The sequence below is a fragment of the Purpureocillium lilacinum genome, assembly GCF_023168085.1.
Source record: "Purpureocillium lilacinum CBS 284.36 DNA, scaffold_2, whole genome shotgun sequence".
NCBI lineage: Eukaryota > Fungi > Ascomycota > Sordariomycetes > Hypocreales > Ophiocordycipitaceae > Purpureocillium > Purpureocillium lilacinum.
The window spans coordinates 953,133-978,585 of NW_027072112.1; the positions used below are offsets into that span (position 1 = coordinate 953,133).

The 25,453-nt window shown below is 59.1% G+C and overlaps 11 protein-coding genes across 11 annotated transcripts; 4 read left to right on the forward strand and 7 right to left on the reverse strand.

Moving 5' to 3' along the window:
* Nucleotides 1-434: 434 nt before the first annotated feature.
* Nucleotides 435-1,846, forward strand: PLICBS_002114 (uncharacterized protein; the record flags this gene model as incomplete). Its single annotated transcript, XM_018321745.2, has 4 exons — nucleotides 435-497; nucleotides 556-984; nucleotides 1,041-1,291; nucleotides 1,342-1,846. The coding sequence occupies 4 exons, from the start codon at nucleotides 435-437 to the stop codon at nucleotides 1,844-1,846; spliced, it is 1,248 nt and encodes a 415-aa protein (XP_018179224.2).
* Nucleotides 1,847-2,867: 1,021 nt separating this feature from the next.
* PLICBS_002115 (uncharacterized protein) lies at nucleotides 2,868-4,704 on the forward strand (the record flags this gene model as incomplete). Its single annotated transcript, XM_065599958.1, has 3 exons — nucleotides 2,868-3,094; nucleotides 3,158-3,754; nucleotides 3,804-4,704. The coding sequence occupies 3 exons, from the start codon at nucleotides 2,868-2,870 to the stop codon at nucleotides 4,702-4,704; spliced, it is 1,725 nt and encodes a 574-aa protein (XP_065456030.1).
* A 620-nt stretch (nucleotides 4,705-5,324) lies between these two features.
* On the reverse strand, nucleotides 5,325-5,957 carry PLICBS_002116 (uncharacterized protein; the record flags this gene model as incomplete). Its single annotated transcript, XM_018321746.2, has 1 exon — nucleotides 5,325-5,957. The coding sequence occupies one exon, from the start codon at nucleotides 5,955-5,957 to the stop codon at nucleotides 5,325-5,327; it is 633 nt and encodes a 210-aa protein (XP_018179225.2).
* Nucleotides 5,958-7,965: 2,008 nt separating this feature from the next.
* PLICBS_002117 (uncharacterized protein) lies at nucleotides 7,966-8,745 on the reverse strand (the record flags this gene model as incomplete). Its single annotated transcript, XM_018321747.2, has 1 exon — nucleotides 7,966-8,745. One exon carries the CDS (start codon nucleotides 8,743-8,745, stop codon nucleotides 7,966-7,968), a length of 780 nt encoding a protein of 259 aa, XP_018179226.2.
* Nucleotides 8,746-10,410: 1,665 nt separating this feature from the next.
* Nucleotides 10,411-11,130, forward strand: PLICBS_002118 (uncharacterized protein; the record flags this gene model as incomplete). Its single annotated transcript, XM_018321748.2, has 1 exon — nucleotides 10,411-11,130. One exon carries the CDS (start codon nucleotides 10,411-10,413, stop codon nucleotides 11,128-11,130), a length of 720 nt encoding a protein of 239 aa, XP_018179227.2.
* A 170-nt stretch (nucleotides 11,131-11,300) lies between these two features.
* PLICBS_002119 (uncharacterized protein) lies at nucleotides 11,301-12,817 on the reverse strand (the record flags this gene model as incomplete). Its single annotated transcript, XM_018321749.2, has 2 exons — nucleotides 11,301-12,173; nucleotides 12,233-12,817. The coding sequence occupies 2 exons, from the start codon at nucleotides 12,815-12,817 to the stop codon at nucleotides 11,301-11,303; spliced, it is 1,458 nt and encodes a 485-aa protein (XP_018179228.2).
* Nucleotides 12,818-13,354: 537 nt separating this feature from the next.
* On the reverse strand, nucleotides 13,355-14,761 carry PLICBS_002120 (uncharacterized protein; the record flags this gene model as incomplete). The annotated part of the gene is made up of 1 exon (XM_018321750.2): nucleotides 13,355-14,761. One exon carries the CDS (start codon nucleotides 14,759-14,761, stop codon nucleotides 13,355-13,357), a length of 1,407 nt encoding a protein of 468 aa, XP_018179229.1.
* Nucleotides 14,762-15,433: 672 nt separating this feature from the next.
* On the reverse strand, nucleotides 15,434-17,590 carry PLICBS_002121 (uncharacterized protein; the record flags this gene model as incomplete). Its single annotated transcript, XM_018321751.2, has 6 exons — nucleotides 15,434-15,558; nucleotides 15,681-15,771; nucleotides 15,852-16,609; nucleotides 16,665-16,806; nucleotides 16,873-17,142; nucleotides 17,249-17,590. 6 exons carry the CDS (start codon nucleotides 17,588-17,590, stop codon nucleotides 15,434-15,436), a joined length of 1,728 nt encoding a protein of 575 aa, XP_018179230.2.
* A 1,089-nt stretch (nucleotides 17,591-18,679) lies between these two features.
* On the reverse strand, nucleotides 18,680-20,750 carry PLICBS_002122 (uncharacterized protein; the record flags this gene model as incomplete). The annotated part of the gene is made up of 4 exons (XM_018321752.2): nucleotides 18,680-19,676; nucleotides 19,722-19,946; nucleotides 19,999-20,605; nucleotides 20,666-20,750. 4 exons carry the CDS (start codon nucleotides 20,748-20,750, stop codon nucleotides 18,680-18,682), a joined length of 1,914 nt encoding a protein of 637 aa, XP_018179231.2.
* Nucleotides 20,751-21,571: 821 nt separating this feature from the next.
* Nucleotides 21,572-23,233, reverse strand: PLICBS_002123 (uncharacterized protein; the record flags this gene model as incomplete). The annotated part of the gene is made up of 1 exon (XM_018321753.2): nucleotides 21,572-23,233. One exon carries the CDS (start codon nucleotides 23,231-23,233, stop codon nucleotides 21,572-21,574), a length of 1,662 nt encoding a protein of 553 aa, XP_018179232.2.
* A 1,079-nt stretch (nucleotides 23,234-24,312) lies between these two features.
* Nucleotides 24,313-25,380, forward strand: PLICBS_002124 (uncharacterized protein; the record flags this gene model as incomplete). The annotated part of the gene is made up of 3 exons (XM_018321754.2): nucleotides 24,313-24,492; nucleotides 24,670-24,769; nucleotides 24,962-25,380. The coding sequence occupies 3 exons, from the start codon at nucleotides 24,313-24,315 to the stop codon at nucleotides 25,378-25,380; spliced, it is 699 nt and encodes a 232-aa protein (XP_018179233.1).
* Between the last annotated feature and the right edge of the window lie 73 nt (nucleotides 25,381-25,453).

Consider the following 25,453-nt stretch of genomic DNA (forward strand, 5'->3'; position numbering starts at 1 on the left):
GACGCGCTGCAAAGGATTGTCCAAACAAAAGCCAAGCGCAAATTGCAAACCGCGACTACTTCTCCCGCCAAGGGCGCAGAGACCCCAGCGATCGAAGGGCTGAAACTATCGCCGCTCGAGACCGCCATGATGTGCCTCGGCATGGTCAGAGGTAATCGCAGGCTCAATGTCGACTTGATGATCGTGGCTTACCATGTCCACCAGAGAACGAAACGATCAAATATTTGTGCTTTTTTGAGCTTGAGTCAGTCGGCGACTTCGTCGAATATTTGCCTTCTTGCTATTCACAAAAACCGTCAATCACAGACCTGATAATCGTCAACGTCGGTTTGGCTCGGATCTTCTACTGCTGCAGCTTTTACGAGCCCGACGCACACTTACGGGCGGAATACGAAAGCCAGTCGACTGCTTGTTATCGAAACATCGACCTTGTGATGCCTCAGCTTCCATTTTCTGCCGCGCATACGTTCGACCTGGCTCTGGCCCTATGCATGGCTGTGAGGCCGACACCGTTTCCCAGAGGCACAAATATGGATCATGCTGACAGTTTCCTAGTCGTCGCACTACATGGAAATTGCAAGACCACGCATGGCCTGGAAGCTTGCCGTGCACTCGACGCACGTGTGCCAGTCACTGGGGTTCAACCGCGGAGACATTGAAAACTCGTCAGCCGCCCGACGGCAGAAACGGCTATTCATAATGTGTTGCGTCATGGAGAAGACGCTGGCATTCTGCCTTGGGAAGGCATCCGTAATCCGCAGTAGTGACATGCCGACGGTAGACGTTGAGACGACGGATGGCTTCAGCACGTCTCTGGATCCGTTGTGGCGCAAATGGATTGACATTGCTCTTGTGCAGGACCAGGTGTATGATGACCTGTGCAGCCCCAGAGCTCTAATGCAACCGGGCGGCGTGAGAGATGCTAGAGCGCGGTATCTGGCTGCTGAACTGGAGAAACTCTTCTTCACGCAGGACAGCGCCGAGGTAGCGTCATCCCCCAGCCCGTATCTGCCAACTCGTGGATACTAACATTCTCTCAGACACGATGCTTGCAAGCAATCAGAGACAGCGTGGGAGATACAATTGCAGACATCTTTTGGAGGTCCATGAGGATATCAGGACTGGCGATGCTGACGCTCATCTACCGGACAGCCCCTCCGGGCACAGATGCGGGATCTGCATTCTCGGCCTCTTGCATTTCGGCAGCCGTACAAGCCTTGGAAGAGCATCAACAGTGCATGCGCCTCCTGGAGAACGTCTCCCACAGCATGTTGGACTTTTACGTTCAATGGTAAGTACAACGACCATTGGCACAGCCCGTGACTAATGCAATCTGGCCAGGGCTTTGCTTTCAGCACCGTTTGTGCCGTACATTGTCGTGTTCTGCCTCACTGTCGAAACTTCCTCGGCTTATTACCTGACGAAACTCGCGTCAGTTGTCGAAGCAACCGAGAAGGTGGCCAGCACGTATCGCGAAGTCTACGAAAAACAACTCGCCATCTTTCGGCTCATGTACGACGTTGCGTGCAAATGCGTCGAGGCGAGAAACTCGGGTTCCGAAGCATCAAGACAACCCGAGAAGCTGGCTGCAGGGACGGTGAGCGTCCCTGCAGACCCGAACATGACTGCCGCCAGCTCTTCGTTTCCATTCGACCAGTCCTTCGGATTCCAAAGCCTCGACCCGACTGTGGCAAGTATGGGGGCTGACCATTCTGCGGCCATGCCCGGCGGCAACATGGCCGGGCTCTCTCTTGGCGACTGGATGGATCAAAACTATCAGATATTTCAGCTGCTAGAGGAGGATGCAGTAATGGACTGGGACACGCGAGGGGCTCCGGGTAAATGAGACGCAAAGGATTCGCGAAGTACGAGCGCCGTCGCGTGAGACAAGGCGTTGCATGAAGAGACAGCCGGCTGCAGGCACCCGAGTTTCACACGGTTCTGCAGTGTGGCTCAGAACTGCGGCCTTCGCCCCTGTCTGTGTCAGGCATGCAATCTTACAATGCGTTCGTGCCCTGAAGCCGGGTCGCTCGAAGTGCGGAGAAGGCCTGGCCGCCGCGCCGGCCCGTGCCCGACGATCGCGCGACTTGCGGCGACGGCTCAGAGGCTGCATCGCTAATGCGGCCTGATGGTCGTCTTGCCGTGGGTCTGTTGACCCCAATCTCGACCACGTACGTGGTACACTGGGCCAACCCCTGCAGCACGGAATCTAGGCCAGGCTGACAGGCCGAGTTGAGCCTCGTGCAGGAGTCTAAATTTGGCCCCCGTTCCTGTCCTCACCCGGTGAGGCCAGAGAATTGGTCGGGGCTGTGCGTCCGCGACCGGGTGTGGGTGGGTTGGCTGCAGCACAGGCCGAGCGACGGCCTAACCTCCACATCCTGCGTCCAGGCTGGTGAACACCACGATACGATCAGTCCGCGACGAGGTTGTGTGCTTGTTGGCAGCTATTCTGTGTATTGCTCACAATGACCCTAGTTGCTGACCGTTTTTTTTAACGAACACTTGCGGAGTTTGGAAGTCGAAAGTCGATTCAGGTTGCACTTAGTCGAGTCGCTAGCCGAGCCCTCTCAGACAAGCCATTGCCCTGCCCAGGGCCCTTGCAGCCCGGCTGCGTCTTTGGGGGCGGGTTGTTGGCTCGTCCGCCCAACCTGCATATGGGCTTCAGCCATGGCCACAGTCGTGTCGCAGGGTGATGGAGGACAGCCAGACAGTTCAAAGGATCGCGAGCCTGGTCGTGGAGAGGAGAACGCGGTACTAATAATCGTCAACGTCTCCGCGTTGTTGGAGCTCTGTCAACAGATGTTCTTACTCCCCCGCTCTGTCCACTATCCTGGCTGCCAGCCCACTCACAGTGCGACATGCTAAATATGTGGTGGCAACTATCTTTGCTCTTGACCTGGCTCTGCGGTCTCGCAACAGTTGCAGAGTCTTCCGAGCTTGTTGTACGCAATCTTCCTGGCCTGTCTTCTGAAGATACGGTCCGTGAAATTCGCCGGCGACTTGATCTCAGAGCAAAAGGCTCCAACACTACCGTCCTGTTCGACAATTCTACAGCCTTGGACGCTGCATTGAACGATAAGACGCTTTTCGAGTAGTAAGAGGCCCCAATTGCCAAGGTGGAGCGGTATTGGGGCGCGTATTGACACAATGCACCCAGCAAAAATGCCAACGTGACTCACCGCCGAAGGGATGGCACTGAAGTCTCCGCCGGCATCCAGATCCGGTGTGCCAAATGTTACATCAAAGGCCTCGCCAGAGCCAAGCTCACGATTGACGGGTCATTCAACGGAGGCGAGGTAATGGACGACGTCAAGAACAGCACCAAGAACACTTTCAACAGCATTACAGGCTACTGGAACAACGTCACGAACGTCGTCACAGGAAACGTCAAGAACTTTACTCTTGATGAGATCACAACCGAGATCGAGCAGCTGCCTCCGCCGCACATCGACTTTAACGTGCACCTCGAATTTCCAGACTACCAACTGCAAGTTGCCTTTGTCAACACCGAGCTCTACGTAGAGCTTAGCACAATATTGTCTTCCGGGCTGAGCTACAGCTTGACGCTTTACTCTTCAAAGAATCTCGGTGTCGACTTGGGGAACGACTTGTTGCTCGGGGTCGTCTTTTCCATCGATCTCCTCCTCAGCGTGGAAAATGAGATTGAGATTAGCAGTGGATTCCACGTCAAGCTTGACGATGAAGTTCTGATGACGATTGCGTTGTTTAGCAAACAGGCATCTGGATTGCAATTGTAAGTGCCGTCGCTCTTTGAGTCAATGAAGCCACTGACAATGAAGCAGCAAGGGAGGCAAGTTCAGGTTCTTGCCTGTTACTATTCAGAGCGGGAACACTGTCCTGCGAGCCGTCCTTCGCCTGCAGCTACGCACCGGCTTCTCTATAAAAGCCTTTGACTCTGGCATCGACATTAAGATTGGCGACTTCTCGCCCAATCAGCTCACTGCGTCCGCGGGAATTGAAGCGCGCGTCTACGCAAACGTGGCCGAGTTCGTCACAAATGTGACGACCCAGGCTCCCGAGGGCGATGGCAAGCCGGCTTGCGCCCTGAGGGTCATCCAAGACTACAAGCTGGCAATCGGCGCCGCGGCTGGCGCAACGCTTGGGTTCCTGGGCACCACGTATGGGCCCACGCCGGCCACGGAGATTCCCATCTTCTACACGACACTGGGATCTGCATGCTTGGTCAAGGGATCTGTAGCCACAAGCAGCGCATCACCTGTCACCTCCCGAGCCGTGCGTCGCGCCAATGGAAATCCCTCGACGTCGACAACCGTCACCGAAGTGACCTACACGGCAACGGCGTGCATGTCTCTCGGCATGATCAACTGCCCAGCTTCGCTGCAGACGGTGTCCAAGAATGTTGTCACCAAGACCTTAAGCGCGACCGTCGTCTCTGGGTCATCTGTGGTGTGGTCAAAAGCAGCGGTCACGGCGTTCGCGACAGTGCCCTTCCCAAAGGATGCCATGTCGCTCACTGGATCATCCGGCACGCCCAAGTCGTACGTCCCTCCGCCGCCAACCACTACGTCGCGGACGCAGACCACGGGACCGTCTGCATCTCCAACAGGGCTGGGTGCAGTGCTGAGCGGAGAGAGCGGAGGAGTCAGCAACAAGCTCATCATCGGACTGAGCGTAGGGCTTGGCCTGCCAGCCGTCGTTGCGGTCATTGCCGGCGTAATGTAAGTTTCCCCTACTTTCGCGAGTACATTGGCGTCACGCAAAACTCGCCATGGCATTCTAACAGACTTGCCAGCTTCATTGTAAAGCGTCGACGCGACTCACGCCTGTCTACATGCACATTGTCGGATGAGACGGAGCCTTCCCATTCAGTGGACAAGAGTACCAAGAATCGCCAGACTCGAGTTGGATATGCCGCTGTTCATCAAGATCATGACTAGGTCATAAGTAGAACAAGCTGCGCTGCGCCATTGAGTACTGTACCGTACTGCCGTGTGGCATGGTTGTCGCACATGTGTCTAGTTACAGCCTGTGTGCCTATCTATCTAATCATTTGGTTCCAAGCGCCGACCGGCACGCAATCATAGTCGCGCTGCGTATGCTTGTGCGTTTTCACCCACGAAGCCGAGTCGGATGGGAAACTGAATCGTCTCCGCGACGCATCCGACGTCTCCGCAACATTAATGCACCAGCAAGTCATGGCATGCATTTCATCCAAAAAGGCGCCATTTGCAGTTCAGCAGCGCCTGACGAGTCATTCCCCGTGCTACCGCATGAACGACGTCGAGTTCATGTGCTTCCCAGGGTACGCTAGCGATTCTAGAGTTACCCACTCGGGTGCTTTGTCAGGTCTGCGTGTATGCTTCTTTCTCAATGTCCAACTGTAGGAGGTGCAGCCTCGCATTGTAGTGGGAAATCTTCCGGCCTGCAGACTCAACAAGGGGAGGGATGGCCTGCTTGACTGGTTCCCAATCCTCCATCTTCGGCTCCCGCAAGCCAACCTGAGCGTCTCTCAAGAGCGCCTCAAGCTTATCAACCACTTCAATCTCGGCGATGTATGCGTTGAGTAGCTCAAACAGAGTGTCTATGTGTTGTATTGAGGTGTTCTTCTCGAGCTGAATGTAGCGCAGGCCTGGTGAGCGGGAGTGGCCGTGGGCCAAGGCGTCGTCAAGAGAGCCGAGCAGCTGGTTCGCGCGTGCCTCGTCGAGAGTCGCACCAGCGCCGTAGCATAGGAACCGCAGCTCATCAATGCGAAAGCAGCTGGCGCGTGGATGCTGCTGGTATAATCCTTCCCAGACTGTCTGCCACGTTCGCACAAGCTGCTCGCGGATGGCTTCGGGGGTCCTCTTGCCGATTGACGAAAATGAGGACGAGTCGTCGGGAGCTGATTTCGTCGCCTGGCTTGTCGACGAAGCTGGATTGCGCGTCCAGCTCAGTAAACTGGAGACTTTCTTGTGCTTCTCAGGCCGGGATACCATTGCCGGTTGTTGGTGGGACTGTGACTTTGAGGCTGTCAGTCTGGACGGATGACTAGTGACTAGCAGAGCAAGATCAATCCTTGCTTCTCAGCTGAAAGTTGTGAGAATGCCCCGCTTGATGCCAGTCACATGATGGAAGCGCTACAATGCCTCATGGGTCTCCTAGTCGAGGTCATCAGTATTTACATCAGCAGCCATTTTCGGGGTTGAGATGCGCCACATCCAACGAGCCAACCACTTTGTTCCGCTGTGCCCGTACTTCGTAGTCGCGCCAGTACTCATTATCGCGAATGCCCGTGAGGTCACAGGCGTCTATTCTGTAACCTCTTCGCTTCTGTCACCTGTTCAAGTACGTATCTCGGCTTTCTGCGAGGCAGCCTGCAAGATTGGGTGTGTTTGGGTACCATTGACGCTTTCGCCAGGACTGCGGCCTCCTCCGTCCAAATCGCCCGCCCAGTTGAGCATCGCGTTCTTCGCTCGCCTCATCTCTTCTTTCATGCCATTGATGTAATATGGTTGCATTTCTCTTGGCATACTGCTTTCAAACACTGTTCGAAGGCCATGGCTGACGGGCTCACGAGTCACGAGTCTCGTTGTCTGAGGGGCCGGATCAGAACCAGATGTCCGAAAGGGTGGCGGCTCATCAACGGCTTCATGCGCTTAGTGCATCAGGTCGAACTCCACGGACATTCGGTATGAATTTCTGATCTATGGGCTCATCCTCGTTTGCATCGTCGATCACTACACGCAGACAATGGGGCGTGTCGGAACATAGAGTGCTCGACCTACTCAACACGCCATCATGCGCAGAAACGTCAGCCGCAATGGGTTGTTGGGCACGACCAAAATATGGCGTTATCTACGCTTATGAAGCAAGGGCTTGGCCTGTTACTCATTGGAATGCATGAACACCAAGGCCGTGGTGCGAGGCAAAAGAATTCTATTGTTTGCCTCGCACAGTATCGTGCCGATACTTGATTACGACTGTTCCTGGGACGAACGGTGGGTATTTAAAGGTGCTCGTGCTGCCACTTCCGAACGGTATGAACGCTCATTAGTTTCGATTCACTCTCTTCAAGCCACCCATCAGACAACCCATAATCACATTACGTCAATATGAAGACGAACCTCGTCATTCTTTTATCCATCCTCGGCTCGGCGGGAGCTATCCCCCAGAGCGGCGGGGCAGCGGCACCACGGCCATCCAGAGAGGAGCTCTGCGCAGGGTTCAGCAACGATAGCGACTGCAGCATCAGATTGAGAAGCTGTTGGTCACTTATGGGATACTCTGCGGTCAAGGACGTTGACTGGAATGACATGAAGGCGTGCCTCCAGATACGCCCAGACATGGACAAATGCACGACGTTTGAGGAGGTAAAGAACAGATATCACGGGGATCGAAACGCCTGCCTTCTTCAGCATCTTATCTGCGAAAGAGCTCTTGCGACAAACCCTAGCTTGTTGTTTAGCAAAGAGGCCAGAGACGAATGCTTGCGACAGTCTACCAAGCCTCAGCGACCGGAAGCGGAGGACATCTGCAGAGGTTACCAAGACAACTACAAAACGTGTCTCTTTGAGTACAAGGGCTGCAGCGACCGCCTGGGTACAAAGGCCGAATGGGCAGCTTTGGAGAAATGCGTTTCAAATAACAGCAGGGTGCCTCTGTCGGACGATGAATGGCCGACAACTCAAGGCCCTTCCACCGATGGGGCTACTCCTGCACATTGAACCTTCTGGACTGTCGTCAGTCCCATATGACTAGAGGACGGCTATTCGACATACAGGATCAGGATGGGGTGTGTGGACACTACATGTGTCAGTAATGAGACATTAGGTCGTGACGGTGTACGCATGGCTAGTTAGGCGTATATACTATGTCCGCAAGTCAATGCTTCATGTCACTAGATTCGCTATTTGGAAACAAAGCGCTCGCGAGAACCTTTCGATTTGTGCCGCCCGACCCAAGGCCACGGCCTAGCCGCCACACTTTCATTGATCCGATGCCGCGCTAAGTCCCCGGAACTCTCTTCATGTCCACCCTGACGTTCCTGTCGCTGATGAGGATATAGACAGTAATGCGATCTTGCGACTTGACCTCTCCCCAGAACTTGTACCCTTGCCATTGGCCGGCGGCCACGCGTTCAGTCACGTCAAACCTCGGGATCTTCCCCTTGTGCAAACGTATCCGCCCACGCACAGCTTCCGGTCGATGCTCGACGCCCGAAGCATCCACCGTCCACGTCCACGACATCATGATGGGCGCGCCGTCGTAAAATCCACGCGGGACTTCAAGGCGTATCCTCTCTCCAGCCCAGGCATAGTTTTCCTCGGTCAAGGTGCCAACAAAATTGGCACCGAAGAAGTAGTATACTCCTTTCGCCATGCCGGTAAAGAACCTGGCCGCGTTCTTGCTGACGCGGGATTCCGAGATCAACACGTAAGATGAATTGCTGCTAAGGACGTGCTTGATCCTGATCTGTGGCTTATCAGGCGGCGAGTGGTAGATGTGAATCATTTTCTCGGTGAAGGACTCGGCCATGCTATGCACGAGAGTAACTGGGATGGGTTCCGCCCATTTCCCAACCAGGACGACGTCGCGAATGGAGCTCTCGCAAGAGTCGGCGATTGCCTCCCAATAAATCTTCCAATTCTCCTCCCTCACGGCGACGGTTCCGCGGTACAGTGAGTAAAGGGTGCCGACGAGAGGTACATATTCGACGACAACATGGGTGAGGTCTTCGTACTGGGAAAAGTACTGGCTCATCGAGTTAGCTTTGGTGAGCAACATGGAGCCAGTGTTTATCTACGGTATTTTCCCGCGCCTCCAGTGAGTTGGCGCTGGTCGGTTGCACGGCTAGGAGAGCCACATGTAGAGCGATCGAAACGGTTCGTATGAGTGAGAAGCGTAACCACATGTTGGATAAGACGATTCGACTGCTTAGCCGGGCAATGTGACAAGTCAAAAGACTTACCTATCCTCACACTCTTGGTCCTAGCCTTGACCGCGAAGTAGTCGCGATATATATATCCATGTATTCAGTGAGCAGAAGTGCGGCCAGACGGCAGGAAGCCAAAGCCAAGAGAGGAGACAATGAAGCCATCACTATAGCATAAACTACTGAGACGTCTTATGACAGGATTATCAGCCCGTGTGCGACGAACCAAACTCAAAGTTAGCTGAGGCATTCTACGCGAGCGCCTTTCGTCCGAACCAGCGGGCTACGTGTACATGTGTACCGACACAGCTCCAAGTTCTTACTGTAAAATGATGCGGATGAAGCTCGCATCTCGCCAATCGCCGGATGCACGGCCCGGGTTCAGAGCAGCGTGTGATTATACACGCCAGGGCAGCTGTCACGTTTCCCGGACGTTGTAATGAAGCCGAGAACGGCTGTAGACCATACCCTACATCGCATTCGGAACCATTATATGGCCGTATATATGCGCGTTTTTCTCCGTCGCATCAAATGCCACCGGCCGCGCCGCATCGGGTCATTGGCGCAGAAGCTGGCTGGGCGAGGGAGGCAGCGGCTTCAAGCCCAGAACCCTCAGGGTTCCTCCAAGCGCTGCAGCGCTCTCGTATACACAGCTTCAATCCGGCCAGCGCAGATCCGATGAGAGAAATCACAAGAAATAGCCGCATTAAATCCGTGGATTCGTGTGCGCTGCTTGAATTAGAAGCCCTCGGCCATTAAAGTTGAGCCCGTCTAGCGCGCCTGGGGCTGTGAAAGTGGAAGGCACATGAAGTGAAGCACATGTCGCAATTGCGTCAGCAGGATCTCGGGCGGAGTTGCGTCGGCTTTGGGCCAGCGTACGTACCAAGCAAACACGCGCATTTCCGCTCCAGGAAAAGGCTCGCTATCTCTGTCCTGATTTCGTATCCGCCGGCGAGATCCCGAACAGGAATTGGGGATTGGCCTGGGCCGTGTGTTCACCGCGGGGGCAATTCGGGCATGGGCTTTTTGGCGGGCGAGCTGACACGGGTAGAGCCATAGCGGGACATCGTCCACTCCGTCCGTTGGTAATGGTATTAGCGCCGCACAGTCATCGATGCTCGGAATACACTCGGAGGGCGTCCTTTTGCGCATCAGCCAGCCGCGTCTAGAGGGCGTCTAGAAGGCGCCATGTAATGTAAATCGCGAGGGAATCTGCCGCGCCGAGCCGAGACTCGGGTTCGGACGATGAGTGAATCCTTGCAGATCTGGCGACAGCCGGCGCGCGGTGGTTGGGTATGAATATAAAAGAGCCACTCACGGTTCGCGGATTCCCAACCCATCGTCATCATCACCACCATTTACACCGTCGTCACCCACGCCGACATCGCTCATCCCAGAGCGCCAATTGCCAATTGGGCCGCACGTATATAGTAATAGCTCCCCAGCATCTTCTCCTCCCACAAAGCGAATCGCGACCAAAACATAAATTCTACAGCGCTGCCATATATCCGCCGCTCATGGCCACCGCTGCAGAAACACCGTCCTCCGCGGACGCAGACGCCGCCTCCTACGCCGCCTCCCTCCTCGACGCCCAGACCAAAGCCGCCGCCCTCTTCGACGAAATCGAGCACTCCCTCATCCGCCCGGGCATCTCCGAAAAGGCCCTCAGCGACGCCATCCACTCCCTCGGGCAGACGCGACACGGCGTCCGCACGCACTGGCACAAGCGCGTCGTGCGCAGCGGGCCCAACACCCTGCGCCCCTTCGAGGACAACCCGCCCGACCGCGTCATCCAGGCCGACGACATCCTCGTCGTCGACCTGGGCCCCGTCTTCGAGGCCTGGGAGGCGGACTTTGGCCGCACGTTTGTGCTCGGCGACGACCCCAACAAGATTAAGCTGCGCGACGCGCTGGAGCCGCTGTGGCGCCGCGTCAAGGCCAGGTTCCGTGACAGGCCCGACATGACGGGCGAGGAGCTGTATCGCATCGCGGTGGAGGAGGTGCTCGCCGAGGGGTGGGAGTTTGGCGCGCCGATTGCGGGACACATCGTGGGGTCGTTCCCGCATGAGAGGATCCCCCGCGACAAGATCACGCTGTATATTGCAGAGGGCAGCGTCAACTCGATGGACTGCGTGGGCAAGGACGGGCGAAAGAGGCACTGGATCTTGGAGATTCACATTCGCGACCCGGTGAACAATCTCCAGGGCTTCTTTGAACAGCTTCTGACAGTAGACTGAGCAGACACTAAGGCTGAAATACACAGAAAGCAACCCAGTGTTTCATCACCTTGCTTGTGACACTGGACAGAACGCACCTCGTTCTACAATGTTCCCGTCGAGTCTTATCTCAAAAGCATGTTCATATCCGCCATATAGAGTGGCTACGCCCGGTAGACCACCTCAACTTTCTAGCCGAGCAACACCTCGAGAGCCTGCTCCGCCCCCATCATCCCGCATCTCTCGGGTGACACCATGAATGCCCTCGGAAAGCCCTCCGGTCGTTCCCCCCCAATCGCCATCTTTGCAACCGCCTCCCCCGTCAACCAGCACTTGTCCATGCCATGGCCATTGAACCCCGCGGCAATCCACTCCCCGTCGCCGGCCCGCCCCGTGAGGTCCTCGGTCAGGCGCCCTACGAGCGGTAGACCGTCCGACGTGAACCCCAGGATGCCAGACCAGACCTTTTGTTCGCCCACGGGCGCCACGTCCGCGTCGTATATCCGCGGCAGGACGTTACAAAGACTCTCACGCGCCTCGCGAGCAATTACAGAGTCGTCGCTGGACAGCAAGTCCTCCATTTTCTGACCTTCGCCGCCAATGAAGATTGCGCCAGTCCGGGCATTTTGCTGGGCGTAGTACAAGCCGGGACAAAACTCCCCCGTCTCATGATCCAGCTTCGGCTTGCACAGGTAGCTCCACGACACATTCTGTCCCAGGTTGGCAAAGGATGGACCTGGCTGTTGCGTGGACATGGTACCGCGTATGGGGAATAGCCGGCCGGGGAGGTTTGGCACGAGATGGCCTGAGAAGCCGTTGGTGCAGTGGATGATCTTGGCCGCGCGGATCGTACCTCTAGGTGTGGTGAGGGTGTACGGATACTCCGGTCCCTCGGCGTTAGTGCACTCGATGGACTGCACTGGAGTGCTTGTTTCGAGGTTAAACCGATCCGAATGCTTGTCGAGAAGCTGACGGAAGACGGCCGTGATGAGACGATACGGCCATAAAGCGGCCGCGCCCTGCTGCTCAACCGCGCCAGCAATGCTCGTGTTGTACTTGTACTTCTGCAGGATGTCAGCCACGAGCCGGGAACATGTTATCAGTCGGTGACGACTCAATTTACCTTGACAGCCTCCTCGGCAGACACAATCTTGTGTTGTAAGCCACTCCCCGGATGTATCTCCTCCAGGATCTTGAGCCCTTCCTGTGCCGCAGCCAGCGTCTCCGCGTCCCCAAAAGCCGCGCTGCCAATAACCTCCCTCAGCTCGACTGCCTCTCGCTCCAGTCTGTCGAGAGCCGCGACCAGCTCTTTGATGCGAGCTATATTGGCCTCGCTGAACCGCGCCACCTCACCCGCCGCATCGGTGCCGATGGCAGGGACGAGCTTGGGCACCAACGATGAGCTATCCGATAGCAGATGCCCGCCGTTGCGACCTGTTGCGCCGCTGACGGCCTGTCGCGCTTCTAGCACCGTGACACGGAGGGTGGGAGACGCATCGAGAAGAGTGTGTGCGACGGAGCAGCCGGTGATGCCCGAGCCGATGATGGCAATGTCGACAGTCTTGGGCAAGACAGCCGACTGCGCGTCTGCGACAGTCGGGTGCGGAGGGTCCTGCCATACCGCAGTGGTCGGGTTCGGCTTGGGAAGCCCTGGCGGGAGGGCGATGCGGCTCTTGACCGCCTCTGCGAGTGAAGGGGCGGAAGTCATGTTGTAATTGCTCGTGTACCGTGACAGTTCAAGATTGTAGGGTCGAATCGAGGGACCTGGTGTTATCAATGGAACGGTGTCGCCGTTGCCGCCCTTTATCTAGGTTTGCGGCTGCGTACGAAGAGCCATCATCGACTCGGTCGCCGACGAAAAACGATAAGCCACGGACATTCGGCGATTCCCATTGTCCTTGGCTCTTTGCCTTGTATCAGTCCATCGAAACGGGAACCCAGCTCCCAGGGCGAAGGCATCCAAGCCCAAGGTAGAAGCTAGAACCGCCCCGCAGGCCGGGTGGCTTGGAGCAGTGCGAAGCCCCGAAAGGGACCCGGGACCCGCGGGCCCGATCCGATGTGGGTCCACCGACCGGAGGGTTCCCCGCAAGATCGCCCGGAGGGTTTCGAAGTTGTGAGTCTTTGATTGCACGCCCTACCCTTCCATCGGGGCCCCAGGAACGTGCAGCGGTACACTGCAACTTCCAATGCCGGCACTGCCGCGATGCAGTTATAACGAATAATGACGACGACTTCCTAGCCTGTCTCAAGATGGTGTCCTGTGAACGGCACCTAGGTCATACCAGTAAAGAGGGCAGTGTGTCTGGCGCGCTTGCCACACCATGGTGATCCAGTCCGCCATGCGCTTGCGGAACAGTCCAGAGTAAATGCCAATCGATGAGGCACTGCGAAGATGATGCCATCGCTCAGCTTCGTCTTCAACCTCGAGGCACGCCACGGCGAGCGCCAGATCGATGCTTCTGGGCGTCTGGCCGGTGATGAGCCGCGTGAGGTCGAGCTGCTTGAGAATGCTCGAGGACATGGCCCGCGCGGCGTCTTGCTCCGTCCCAAAGGGATGCCGTAGCCGATGGATGACGAGCAGGGCAGCCGTCTGCATGACGGTGGCCTGGCATGTCATGCGCGAGACCTCTGTGGCGGAGTAGTTGTTGATGAAGCCATCTGGGGTGTCGGGTAGCCAGTTGCGGATCTCCCTCTCCAGGGCGTCCAGTCGCTCGGCCGTGTCATCCCCTGGATCTTGAGCCATGCCTGTGCTCAGCACGCACAGATCGTAAAAGTAGGGCATCAGCGTCTGGGTCAGCCCGATGTAGCGGTCCACGCTGGCAGCCGGCGGCCTCAACCTCAACGTAGGCACACCCCCACGCAGCAAGCACTCCGACGTCTCGGTGAGCACCAGACACGTGAGGAAGCCAAGGTCGACGGGAATGGCACCGCCTTTTTGCTCGTAGAGGTCCTTGGCCATGCCGAGGACGTTGCTGCATATTGCATGGGCATCAGAGCCACCCACGCGCAGCGCAAAGGTGAGCAGCGCCCCGCCCAAGGCCAGGCACAAGGGCACGTCGTGCTCACCCTTGATTTTGATGGTGCGAAGGACGGACAACGCAGCAGAAGCCCTGCGGTAACTACTCGCGAGGCGCATATCGTCGAGCGGGACGCTGACGTCCTCTCCTGGGCCCGGCATGGAGATGGCACAGGCCACATACGCGTCCTTGACGATCGAGCGCGAGGCAAAGAACTGCGAAACGAGGGTCTCGCGATGGGCCTCGCAGAAGCTCGGCAGCACAAACTGCTGGAGGAACTCGTCGGAGAGGATGCGCTGCATAATGTGCACATCGTCGTCGATGGGGGGCGAGTCGGCGAGGCGGGTCAGGCTGGAGCACAGCGAGTGCCACTTTTCCTTGTCCTTGTCTTCTGCCGGAGGCGTAGGCAGAGACTCTTCGGTCGAGTTCAAGGACGCGGCCGGCTTGGAGGCCGTCCGCAGGTGATGGTATGGCCGTGGTCGCCGGCCTGGCCGCTTCACGGGACGATTTGACTGGCATGGCAGCTGCAGGCGATCGCAGCGGTCACACTTGGGCGCGCCGGGCAGCCGCTGGCATCTCTCCTTGAGGGCGTGGCAGCGGTCGCAAGAACGCGGGAGCTGAGATTCGTGGAGCATGATGGTTCATGGCCGGTCGTTGGAGGACGTCTGGAGAGGAGGGAGATGGCGGCGTTTAGGACGAGGGATGGCGGCGGATGGATGAGGTATGATGAGGCGGAAGGGCACGGTAACTGAGGGTTGGACTGGATCTGGATTGGAACCTTGTAGGTTCCGTCCAGGTTGGATGGCAGTCCCGTCTCGGTCGATGATGAAAAACGGAAGAGGCTTCACGTAGCGCACGGCTGCTTCCACGAGCACTTGGGGGGCTTCCAGTGGAGGCTCGCTGCGGCCGCGGAGGTGCTCTGGCCAGCCCTGCCCAAATCCAGCCCAGCGACATGGAGAACCTACCTAGGCTTCGATCACTATCGGGTCCCCACGGGGCGCGGAGCGACCCGCTGTGGCATAGCCCAGACGCCACTGAAAATCCCGTCGATGGCGTGCCGCTCACCGGCCACCAACTCCTCCCGTCACCACCTCGCATCACGACGGCATTCAATGGTTACATCTAGTGTAGCACAACGCTTCGCACCGCCGATGGCGCTGTCCATGCAACCTACCAAAAACGCTATTACGAAGTAATACGCACGCTCCACGAGAACCAAGGCGGACTCCACCGCGGGAAAGATTTTTGCTCGGCTGTTACCTTCCAGCTGGGATCCGCAGTTGCTGCGACTCATCAACGCACCAAGTTTACTTTGCCTTCCCGTTCACGCACGCGTCCACGAGCTTGGCCACCTCGAAGCACTCCTCGTCCCGCATCGTCGACGTGAAGACCTGGATCGAGCACGGCGCCCCGCGGATCCGCTCCGGGCGATCTGCCATGGATGAAACCCCGTCAGTCAGTGTGTCCGTCAATGGCAGGGAGGGAGGGGGCCTGAGAGATCATGGGAGGGAAGGGAAAGAATAATCGGTTCGGGGCACAACGGTAAACACTCACATTGCGGCCCGCTCTGCCCGCTCGCCAGCTCAAACGCCTCTCCCTCCGTCGACTCGTCCGCCTTTGCAAACGGTATCACGCACGCCGGGTACTGCAGTGGCCCTCGATCAGCATCGCCGCCCCGACGTCCCACGCATCGGCTGAGGAAAGGAAGGGGGGAACCAAACTCACGTCCAGCACGTTGAGCAGCATCGTGTACGGCGGGATGCCAAACTCGTCGTGCTCCACGGCCGTGTTCTGCGCCGCCGGCGCCACCACGCCGTCGAGCCGCCCGCGCTCGACCCAGACTCGCCTCCACCGGTCCTCGATCTCCTGCCGCTTCACGTTGAGCGCCGCCAGCCGCTTCAGCCCGCCGTTGCTGTCGTCGCCGCTGCTGGGCGGCAGGTCCGCCACGAAGCCCATGTCCACGCCGCGCAGCCGCTCCAGCGTGCACACGCGCGACGGGATCGCCGGCTCGCCCGACGCATCCACCGCCCGCGACGGCGCGTCGTCGAGCGAGAAGCACTGCCACGCGACCTGCCCCGCCCGCGCCGTCTGGCACTCCTCCGCCGTGAGCCGCACCACCTCGTGGCCTGCCGACTCGAGGAGACGCACCGCCTCGGCGAGGGCCTTGCGCACGGGTGGGTGCAGCGGGTAGGTCGGGTCCTCGGCCAGGAGGCCTAGGCGGAGCTTGCGTCCTGCAAAGTCTTGCGAGACATCCCGCCACGGCACGTCGACTGCCGTTGCGTCGTGGAGCCAGGGGCGGGCGTCGATGACTGTCTTGAGGAAGATGCCCATGCTGTCCATGTCGTTGGCAAGCGGGCCCGCGCACGCCACGATGTGCTTGAGGCCGGCGGTAACGCATCGCGCCTGTCCGCCGTAGGGGATGCGCCCTGTCGTGGGCCGGAAGCCGTACGTGCCGCAGCACAACGCCGGGATGCGAACAGAACCTGGGTCTCGTCGTCAGCCGTCTCAGCTCTACATCTCCGGACTGGAGACTCATACCGCCCACGTCAGTCCCAACGCCGAGAGGGGATCCTCGCATCGCAACAAGCGCACCCTCGCCGCCACTCGATCCTCCCGCCCCGAGGCTCGTATTCAAGGGGTTCAGCGTCCGTCCAAACACGTTGTTCTGCGAGTCGCATGTCTTTACTCCCTCCCCGTCAGCGAGCCGCCATCGCAAAAACACCCGAGACAGGTGGGCGCGACTCACCATCATGGTCTGCGGCACGTTCGTCTTGCAGTACAGCACCGCCCCCAGACCAAGCAGCATCTCCACCAGCGCCGAGTTGGCCTCGCTCGTCCGGTCCAGGAACCCCACGATGCCAATCGTCGCCTGTGACCCGGCCACCTGGAACGAGTCCTTGATGCTGATGGGCAGGCCGTGCAGCGGGCCCGCCAGCCGCCCACCCTCGCGCATGGCGTCGAGCTCGCGCGCCCGCTTCTCTGCGTCGGCAAAGTACATCTCGGTGAGGCAGTTGGTCTGCGCTCATGTGTCAGCCATCATCTCCTACACCTCGTCCACCCCTATTCGCTTCTATGGGGCTCCACGCCGGAGAAGTAGCCGGCAATGGTTCGCAGGGACGTACAACTTGCTGCGCGACGGCCGCCCGCTTGCTAAACGCAGCCGTCACCTCCACCGCCGTCATCTCCCCGCCCGCCAGCCCTGCGAGTAGGCCCCTGACGTCGTACCCCTCCGTGATGTGCAGCTCGCGCTCGCTCAGGATGCCGCTCCGGCGCGGCACGTCCAGGACGTTGTTGGCGTTGCTCTCCAGCGGCATCTGCAGTGATGCGAGCACCTCGTCGCTCAGTCGCCACGCCGCTGGGATGGCCGCATCGCGCTGCTTCCGCTTGGCCGCGCCGCGTGCCTGCCAGTCGGAGGGCTCCTGCGCCGAGGCCGTCGACGACGTCGTTGTCGCTGGAACAGTCATGGCTTGTTTCGCGTTCGTATATTCGTAGCCTTGTCGTGATGTCGTAGTATCGTCGTGATGTCGTCGCGATGCAACACTTCCCAAAAGATAGACTAACACCGGGACGACCGCGATCCTTTTATACAGCAGCCATCCACCACCACCACCCGTCTCTTCGCTTGTACCTCTCCTGCTGTACAAAGTACCCGTTTCTGTATCACATCACATCACAGCACATCACAGCACATCACATTACATTACCGATATTATTACCCCTCACGCCAGTTCGTACAAAACACGTCAATCAACCCTCCGCCGCCCCCATGACCCAATCCCCCCGGACCGCCAAGTCCAATGCTATACGTACCTACATCACCTCCAAACCTTCCCTTCCCTCCCATCCTCGCGTACGCGCAGGAGACAGTAGCCCAGAAGCCACGCTATCCACCGGCAACTTCCCGGCGCCTCGGCACACACACGCATCTCTTCAACCCACTTCCTCTCGCCCTCCGCTTGTCCGTCCTTCCCCTTGCCTCGCTCTGCCCTGTCCGGATCCCCAGGACCCCATTGGCCGCGGCACTCACATGCCATGCCATGTATTTGAGAAGTGCGCAGAGCCGCCCACCATCACCCCGCGCCTCCCCCTCCACCCTATACGCGTATACATTATACCTAGTTGACTAGCCAAAACGTGCTTACCCCGTAGACCGGCCACGTTAGTATGCCGGGGCTTTGAAGAAGAGGTGGGTGTCTGTCCCCTACCCCGCCGTCACTAAGCTTAGATGGCCGTTGAAGGTCTGGAGACGGGTTCAGGGGTCGGGCGGTGCGTGGCGTAAACGTTGCGGCGCGGGATGCGGGGAACCCTCCGCCTATCCCCCGGCGGGTTTGGGCAGATGCCAACTCCGGCCACTTCCAGGTTGCTGGGATGATTGCATCACCATGGTAGCCACTTCGGGGCCGTACCAAATTTGCAATGGAAGTACCTATCTAGAGTTGCGACTACCTCTATCCGCTTCTATTCATATGCTATCATACTAGCCAAGACGCTTAACTCAAAATCTGTTCCGCTGCCTCGCTTCCCCGCGTTGCTTGAGCTCACGCGTCTTCGCTCTAGCCCTTGGACTTTTTCTTCTTCTTCTTTTTGGACTTCTTCTTGGGCTGGTTCTCTTCTTCTTCCGAGACTTCGTCAACGTCAACGGTGTGAGAGCCTTTGTCACTAGTCGAAACACGGCCAGGCGCACGACGGCCACCAGCTGAAGCGGTCTTGCCAGCCACGGTGGTCTGCTCCTCGTCGCTACCCACATCATCAGCGAAATCCACGGTGTGACTGGAGTTTTCCGTGGCCCCCTTGGCTCTCGTGCCAAGATTCAGGTTGCCCATGCCTTCCTCCACGCGCCGGTTCGTGACGTCTTCGCCACTGCCACCACCGGCGGCTTTCAAGCCGCGGACCGTCTCCTCAAGCTCTCGGGTATACTGTTCCGGAGACCTCTCCAGAGCAAAGTGCATCCACGTATACCAGTCATTTTCGGGGAGATCTTGTCCCGAAAGTGTCCATTCGATCCAGCGAAGGGTGAGGCCAGTAGCGTCAATACCCCAGCTCATGTAGCGGTTGAACTCGAGGAGGGACGGCCTGGCGTTTGAGCTGTGTACCAGCCGCAATGGCCAGCGAGACACCACCTTGTGCTTGTCGCGGGCACGCAACCCCAAGAACCCAGCCTGAAACACGCTCTGGTGTTCCCTGATTGGGTTGCCCAGCGGCATCAGCGACCGCAAGGCCCAGCGCGCGGGGGAGGAAAAGTATTTGGCCGCGAAGCGATCCCAGTTTCGCCACATCACAAGGCCCAGTTCGCGCCGGATGTACTGGGGGTCGTGCTGGGATACATCAGCTGGCCGCAGTGGAGCGTATACGTCAAGAACGGTCTTCGTCTCCCTGCTCATCAACTCTGTCTCTTTGGCCAGGTCCTTGGCCACCGACGGGTCGCTGTGATACACTGTGCTGCCTGTATGCACCAGCAGCGCTGCGGCTGGGTTCTCGTCCTGGTGCGCCAAGACGCGCGAAAATGCAGTGAGTGAGAGAAGCGGGTGGAAATCCCACACGTCTCCGATACTGATCCGGTCGAATGGAAACTCCGAAAGATCATCAGCGTCCTACCCGACGAATGGCTTCGGGAGCGAGGTCATGAGGTCGACGTCCACGACGAGTGTCTTCAGCCTGAGCTGACACTGGACAAGCAAGTCACGCAGGTAGTAAAACAGCTTGCCGTAGACGTCGCCGGTGGCCGGGGAGTCGGCATTGTCGAGGAACTCCATGGGCCACTCTCCCATGGGTTCCTGGGTCGCGCCAGGAGGAAACGTGTCATGCTCGTGCAAGAACAATCTTTTCCCGTTGGATTAGTCACGTCCTCGGGGGTGTGCATTGGGACGCTTACGGGTTGACAGTGTCGAACTCATCTCGCGGATGTCCGTACGGCAAGAGGCAGCCATCGTACTGCCATTTCTTGAGAGTCATCAGCCTCGCGCTAGTCATCCTCGCTTTGTACACGGCCGAGGAGTTCGAATGCTTCCGGACGTCCAAGAAGCGAATGATTGTGGCCTTGTCCGCCGGGAGAGTTCCAGGCTCCTTGAGTCGCTTCCGAATTTCCCACCACTGCGCCTGAGTGAAAATTGCCAGCATCACGAAGCCTCCCCGCGGGATTAGAGGGTCAAGGAGTCTGTAGTGGTAGAGTTGCTCATTGTCGGAGTACCCCTCCATTCTGTTTCTTCTTTCAATACCTCGTACCACAGCCTCGATATTCGGGCCTACGACGTCGGTTATGTGCTCCCATATCGCCCGGGACACGCGGCTGGAGTACCACATGTGGATGAAAGCCTCTGCGTTGAGAACCGGGTCATGCTTCCTGTCCGTGAGCAGAAGGAGGCCCATGAATGCCCGCATGCCATGAGGAAAGCTGCATTCATTGATAACCACTCGGAGCAGTGGATCGGCCTCCTTGGGCAACTTGACGATGGAGTAAATAAGGTGACGGAAGCTACTGACTGCGTGGATGGTCAACAGTAGGCACCGACAGGCATGATTGGATCACTTGGATCACATACAGCCGGTGAGCAGCAGACGCAGTTCGTCTTGGTATCCAATGCCTTCGTTTTTCTCGATGTTGATGATGTCAGTGGCCGGTTCCATGCCCCAAAAGCTCGTTTTGTTCACGTTGCTTTCCGTGACAGGAGGGCCTCGCTCGGCCGGCAGGTCGGCAAGGCATTCCCGTTTGTGAAATTGCCAGTCGCGATTGCGACAGGCGGGTTCGCAGTACTTTAAGCCGTCGTCAGTATCACGGCCGCACATAATGGAAAAAGGACAGGTATGCCGTACTGCCACGACGGAACATTTGGAGCACGGGATGCGCGGAATCCCATCGCATGGCTGGCCTGCCCGTCGAGCCGCGCATCTCGGTTTCAGGATGGGACGATGGCGAAAGTCGGTCATCACGTCGACCTAGAAGATGGGATGAAGCCGCCCGAGGCGATAAAGATGAAGTAGTGTCGGCGCGCGTCTTGAGGATGAGGAAGGATAGCAGCCGAGGTGGAGGATGTACCAAAAAGAGTGCGCTTCCTTGGCCTGCGGAGTGCAGAAGGGAAGCTGAGCAATGTAGCAGAGGGCCAGTCACTGAATGACAGGCTGGAAGTGCCTGCCCTGACATTGACCTACCCTCAGGGCCGCTCTTGCTCGCCAACCTATCCATGGATGGCAAGGCAGCTGGTGACAGCTGGCCAGCAGACCCCGTCAGGCGACCACCCTTCTGCAGCTCCTCAGCCAACCCCCGGCCCCGTCCGCCAGGCTCAAATACCGTAGGTACGTTAAATGTTCACCACATACACAAGCCCAGCGGCCACTAAGCGGGTGCACGGCTGACCACCCAAGCCACCTCGACAGCGCATTCACACTTCAAAGGCATGGCAACTGCGTGTGTTCCTCTATCAGATTAACATTAGCCGTCCCAAGCAGGGTCAGTGGCAGTTGAGCGCCGCGAAGCCGTCCGTCCACCGCAGCCCGCCCATCACCACCACCATGACAGCAAACGCCGCCACCACGCTTGCCGTCCCATACACGTATGCGTTCCTCCTCCGCAGACTGCTCAGCTCGGCTACCCACGTCGACACCGTCGTCAGACAGCCGCAGAAGCCGTCCTCGACGCCCTGCAGCACCTGGCACCCGACAAGCCCGCCGACGGGGACATTGGCAAGGTCCCAGGCCATGCCCAGCACCGCCGTGCCGAAGACGTTTGCGGTGAAGGTCCCCAGCGGGAAGCACGCGAACCGTCCGTTGAGCCACAGCGAGAGGTAAAAGCGCAGCAGGCAGCCCAGCGGCGCGAAGACGAGCGCAAAGGTCGCCCGCCCGCGCCAGTTGTCGTGAGGCGGGAATATGGACAGCAGCACGGCGCCGAGCCAGCACCCCCAGCCGAGGAACACGGCCAGCGGATCGAGGATGCGGCGCGTGACTGGGAACGGTATCGACGGGATGAAGCGCTCTGACGCGATGGCGATGTGTGCTCCGACAAAAAGGCCACCCAGCGAGAGGCAGACCGTTGTGATTATGACGGCTAGCATCGCCATGAAGGAGTACCCGCCGTTACGACTCACAGCCTGCGTGCCGAATCCAGGCGCCACCATGTCGTTGGACATGGCCAGGAACACGTCGCGAATAAAAGTCGAAAAGCTCGTGAAGCTGCCGCAGAAGCCCGTAGCCAGGCCTATGTAGAGGGGGATCGTCTTCTTTGTCGCAAGATGCGCCTTCTTTGCCGCCGCAAGATCCACCACGGCATCCTTTGCGACACCATTGGCACCCCCCGATCCGCCCGATGCGCCGGCACTCTCCTCGTCTTCGCGTTTTGCCCGCTCGAGCACCTGATCATACGCCGGGGTGCCCCATTCGTAGCGGAACAGCATGCGGTCCTCGCCAAGGAAGCCCATGATGAGGCTGCCGCCAAAGTTGGCCCAGATGGTGGTGAAGATGACGGGCGTGTCGGGGTAGTGCGTCAGGGCGGTGAGGCCGACTCGCGCGAGGGTGCCGAGCAGAGAGAAGAAGACGAGGTATGAGAGGGTATATAGCTGGGTCGCGAGCGAGGATATACGTCTTCGTTTCCGGTTCTTTTCGTCGGGCAGCTCGGGCGGCGAAGTACCCTCGTGTTGCCTGCGGGAAGAGTGGCTCCGGCGATACTCTTGGTCGCGACTGCGCGTCTCTTCCAGGCTGTGATGTCGGTATATGGGTCCGTCGGTGACATTCTGCACGGGCGACGCAGCGGCGAGCTCGTCGAGGTTGGCCCAACAGTCGGGCGCCGTGTAGCGGTCCTCGTCGACGACGCTGGCCCGCCGCTTCAGCCGGCGGCTGCTGGCCGAGCTGGTCTTGCGTGCGAGTTGGCGGTCGGAGCTGCGCCGTCGAGCTGGCGGCGAATTCGCGTCATCGCCTTCGCACTCGTGGCACTCCTCCGAGGTGATCCGCCTCATGTACCCGGACTCGGGGTCGGCCTCGGGCACGGCGGTATGGACGTCGTCGACATTGCGGTAGCAGCCGGGCGCGTCGTAGGCGACCGACTCGCGGACGGGCCGAAGGCGGGTCGCGGAGGCGTCGCGCGGGGGCTCGCTCGCGGAGGGGGAGGCGCGCGCGCTCATCTTGGATGATGTCGTGCCGGGCGGCGACGGGGAGTCATGTTGAGGCAAGGTGTTTGTGGCCAGGCGAGATCGATTGGATTTTATTTCCTGGCGGGAGGGATGATGTCAATGGGTCCGGGTATGCGGCTCGCGGGCGTTTGTGGTGCCGTCACCGGAGCCCACCGGCCGGCCCACCATTTGCCGAGTGCCCGCCCTATTATGGGCTGGGCTGGGGCTGGGCTGCTGGTGGCCATCGGCGACGGTTCCGGCACACACGCGGGCGCCCAGTGGAGGCCAGTGTCGAGTTCCAGGTTGGTGGCTGATAGCGCCCACCTCACTGACGGGGACCCTGGGGCGGGGCTGCTGCAGGTGCAGGCATCGCTATCTGCATCCTCTATCCGTATCAGCAGCGTCTGCATAGGAGGGAAAGACTGGAGTGGCCTCCGATGAACTTGTGTGTGTACGTAGTGGGCAGGGAATTTACGCCCTCCGAAACATCTTAGTCGGAGGTGAGTCGTTTGCTCACGATGGCGCCTCATGGCACTGGAGGGCGACGCGGCGGTCAGCTGGCTGCCCGGAGACGTGCCCATGCCCGCCCGTCCAACCGGTACAGTAAGCCCCTGCAACCCCCAACCCGTCCTGCCGTCCCCTCCCCGGGGGGTGCCTTCCACTGATCCACCACCTCTGCCCCTCCCCCGCCCCGCACTGGCCACCTCCATGCACCCTGAGCTCCATGCCCGTCCACGGGCGATACCACCCGGAGGCACGGCCGCCTCCAATCCAATCCAATCGCGGTCAATCAATCAGCGCCTCCAGCCGCTCACCGACGCGCCAGCAGCCCGGTACTCATAACGCCTCCCGCTCCCCTCCTCGTCTCTCCCTTCTCTCTTCCCTTTCCCTCTCCTCGGCCACGCCGCCCCATCACACCGTGATGCACTGATGCCCACTGCTCGAGCCTGTCCCCCCGCCGCCTCACTTATAGCTTTGCGACTTCAAACCACTGCACCACCCGCTCGCTCCTTAAGAGCCAACACCACGCCGCTATCCCAACGAACACCACGATAGCAATACCAGTAGCAACTACCAGTCAAGCAGTCACGATGGCCAATCTCCCGCCCAACGTCCACGTCTCGACGCACCCCTGCCTGCAGGCCAAGCTGGGTCAGCTGCGCTCCCGCTCCGCCGACTCCAAGGCCGTCCAGGCGCTCGTCCACGAGATTGCCCTCATCGTTGCCTGCGAGGCGCTGGCCAAGAACCTCACGGCGGCGCCGGGCCCGAGCGTACGTACACGACCTCTCGTCCTCCCCATCCGAGCTCTCGCTTCCTTACGAGACCTGTTTTCTTTCTGAGAAAGAGAGAGAGGGACCGCTGCGCTCCACCGCCGGGCATAGCCTCGTTGTGAAGGAATAGATGGCCAGGCGAGAAGCTCCCGCTGACATGAAATCGACGTCTTGTAGGACCAAACGCCCCTCGGCTTCACTTACACCACCACGACCACCAACCCCGAGACAATGTGCATCGTGCCCATTCTCCGCTCCGGCCTCGCCATGGTAGACGGTGCGTGTCCCGTCCGCAGAGGAACCCCCCTGGCACCCTCACATATCCCCTTTCACTCCTCCACTGGGCACAGCAGAGCGAAACAAAACAAAGCAAAGCATAGCAAACATCTCCGCTCACTCACTCATCCGCTCGCCTCACTGCCATCACTCACTTACTCACTCGCTCACTAACTCACCTCCCACCTCACAGCCGTCCAGACCATGCTCCCCACCTCCGTCCCCGTCCACCACCTCGGCATGTACCGCGAGCAAACCACCCTCGACCCCGTCGAGTACTACAACAACCTCCCCAGCCGCACCTCGGCGACCCCCACCGCCGCCCAGTCCTCCGAGCCGCCCGCCTCCCTCGCCGTCATCGTCGACCCCATCATCGCCACGGGCGGCACCTGCGCCGCCGCCATCCAGACCCTCCGCGAGTGGGGCGCCCGCCGCGTCCTCGTCCTATCTGTCCTCGGCGCCGAGGACGGCGTGCGCAAGGCCGCCGGCGAGTGGCCCGACGGCACCGAGCTGTGGCTCGCGGGCTTGGATGGCAAGCTCACGGACCAGGGCATGCTGGAGCCGGGGCTGGGCGACATTGGCGATAGGTTGTATTTGACCATGGGCAAGTGAGGGGCGTGTAAGCGTGTTTTCAAGTTGGCGTTGACTGACGGAGATGGCATGTCGGATGTGCGGTCTTGATGAG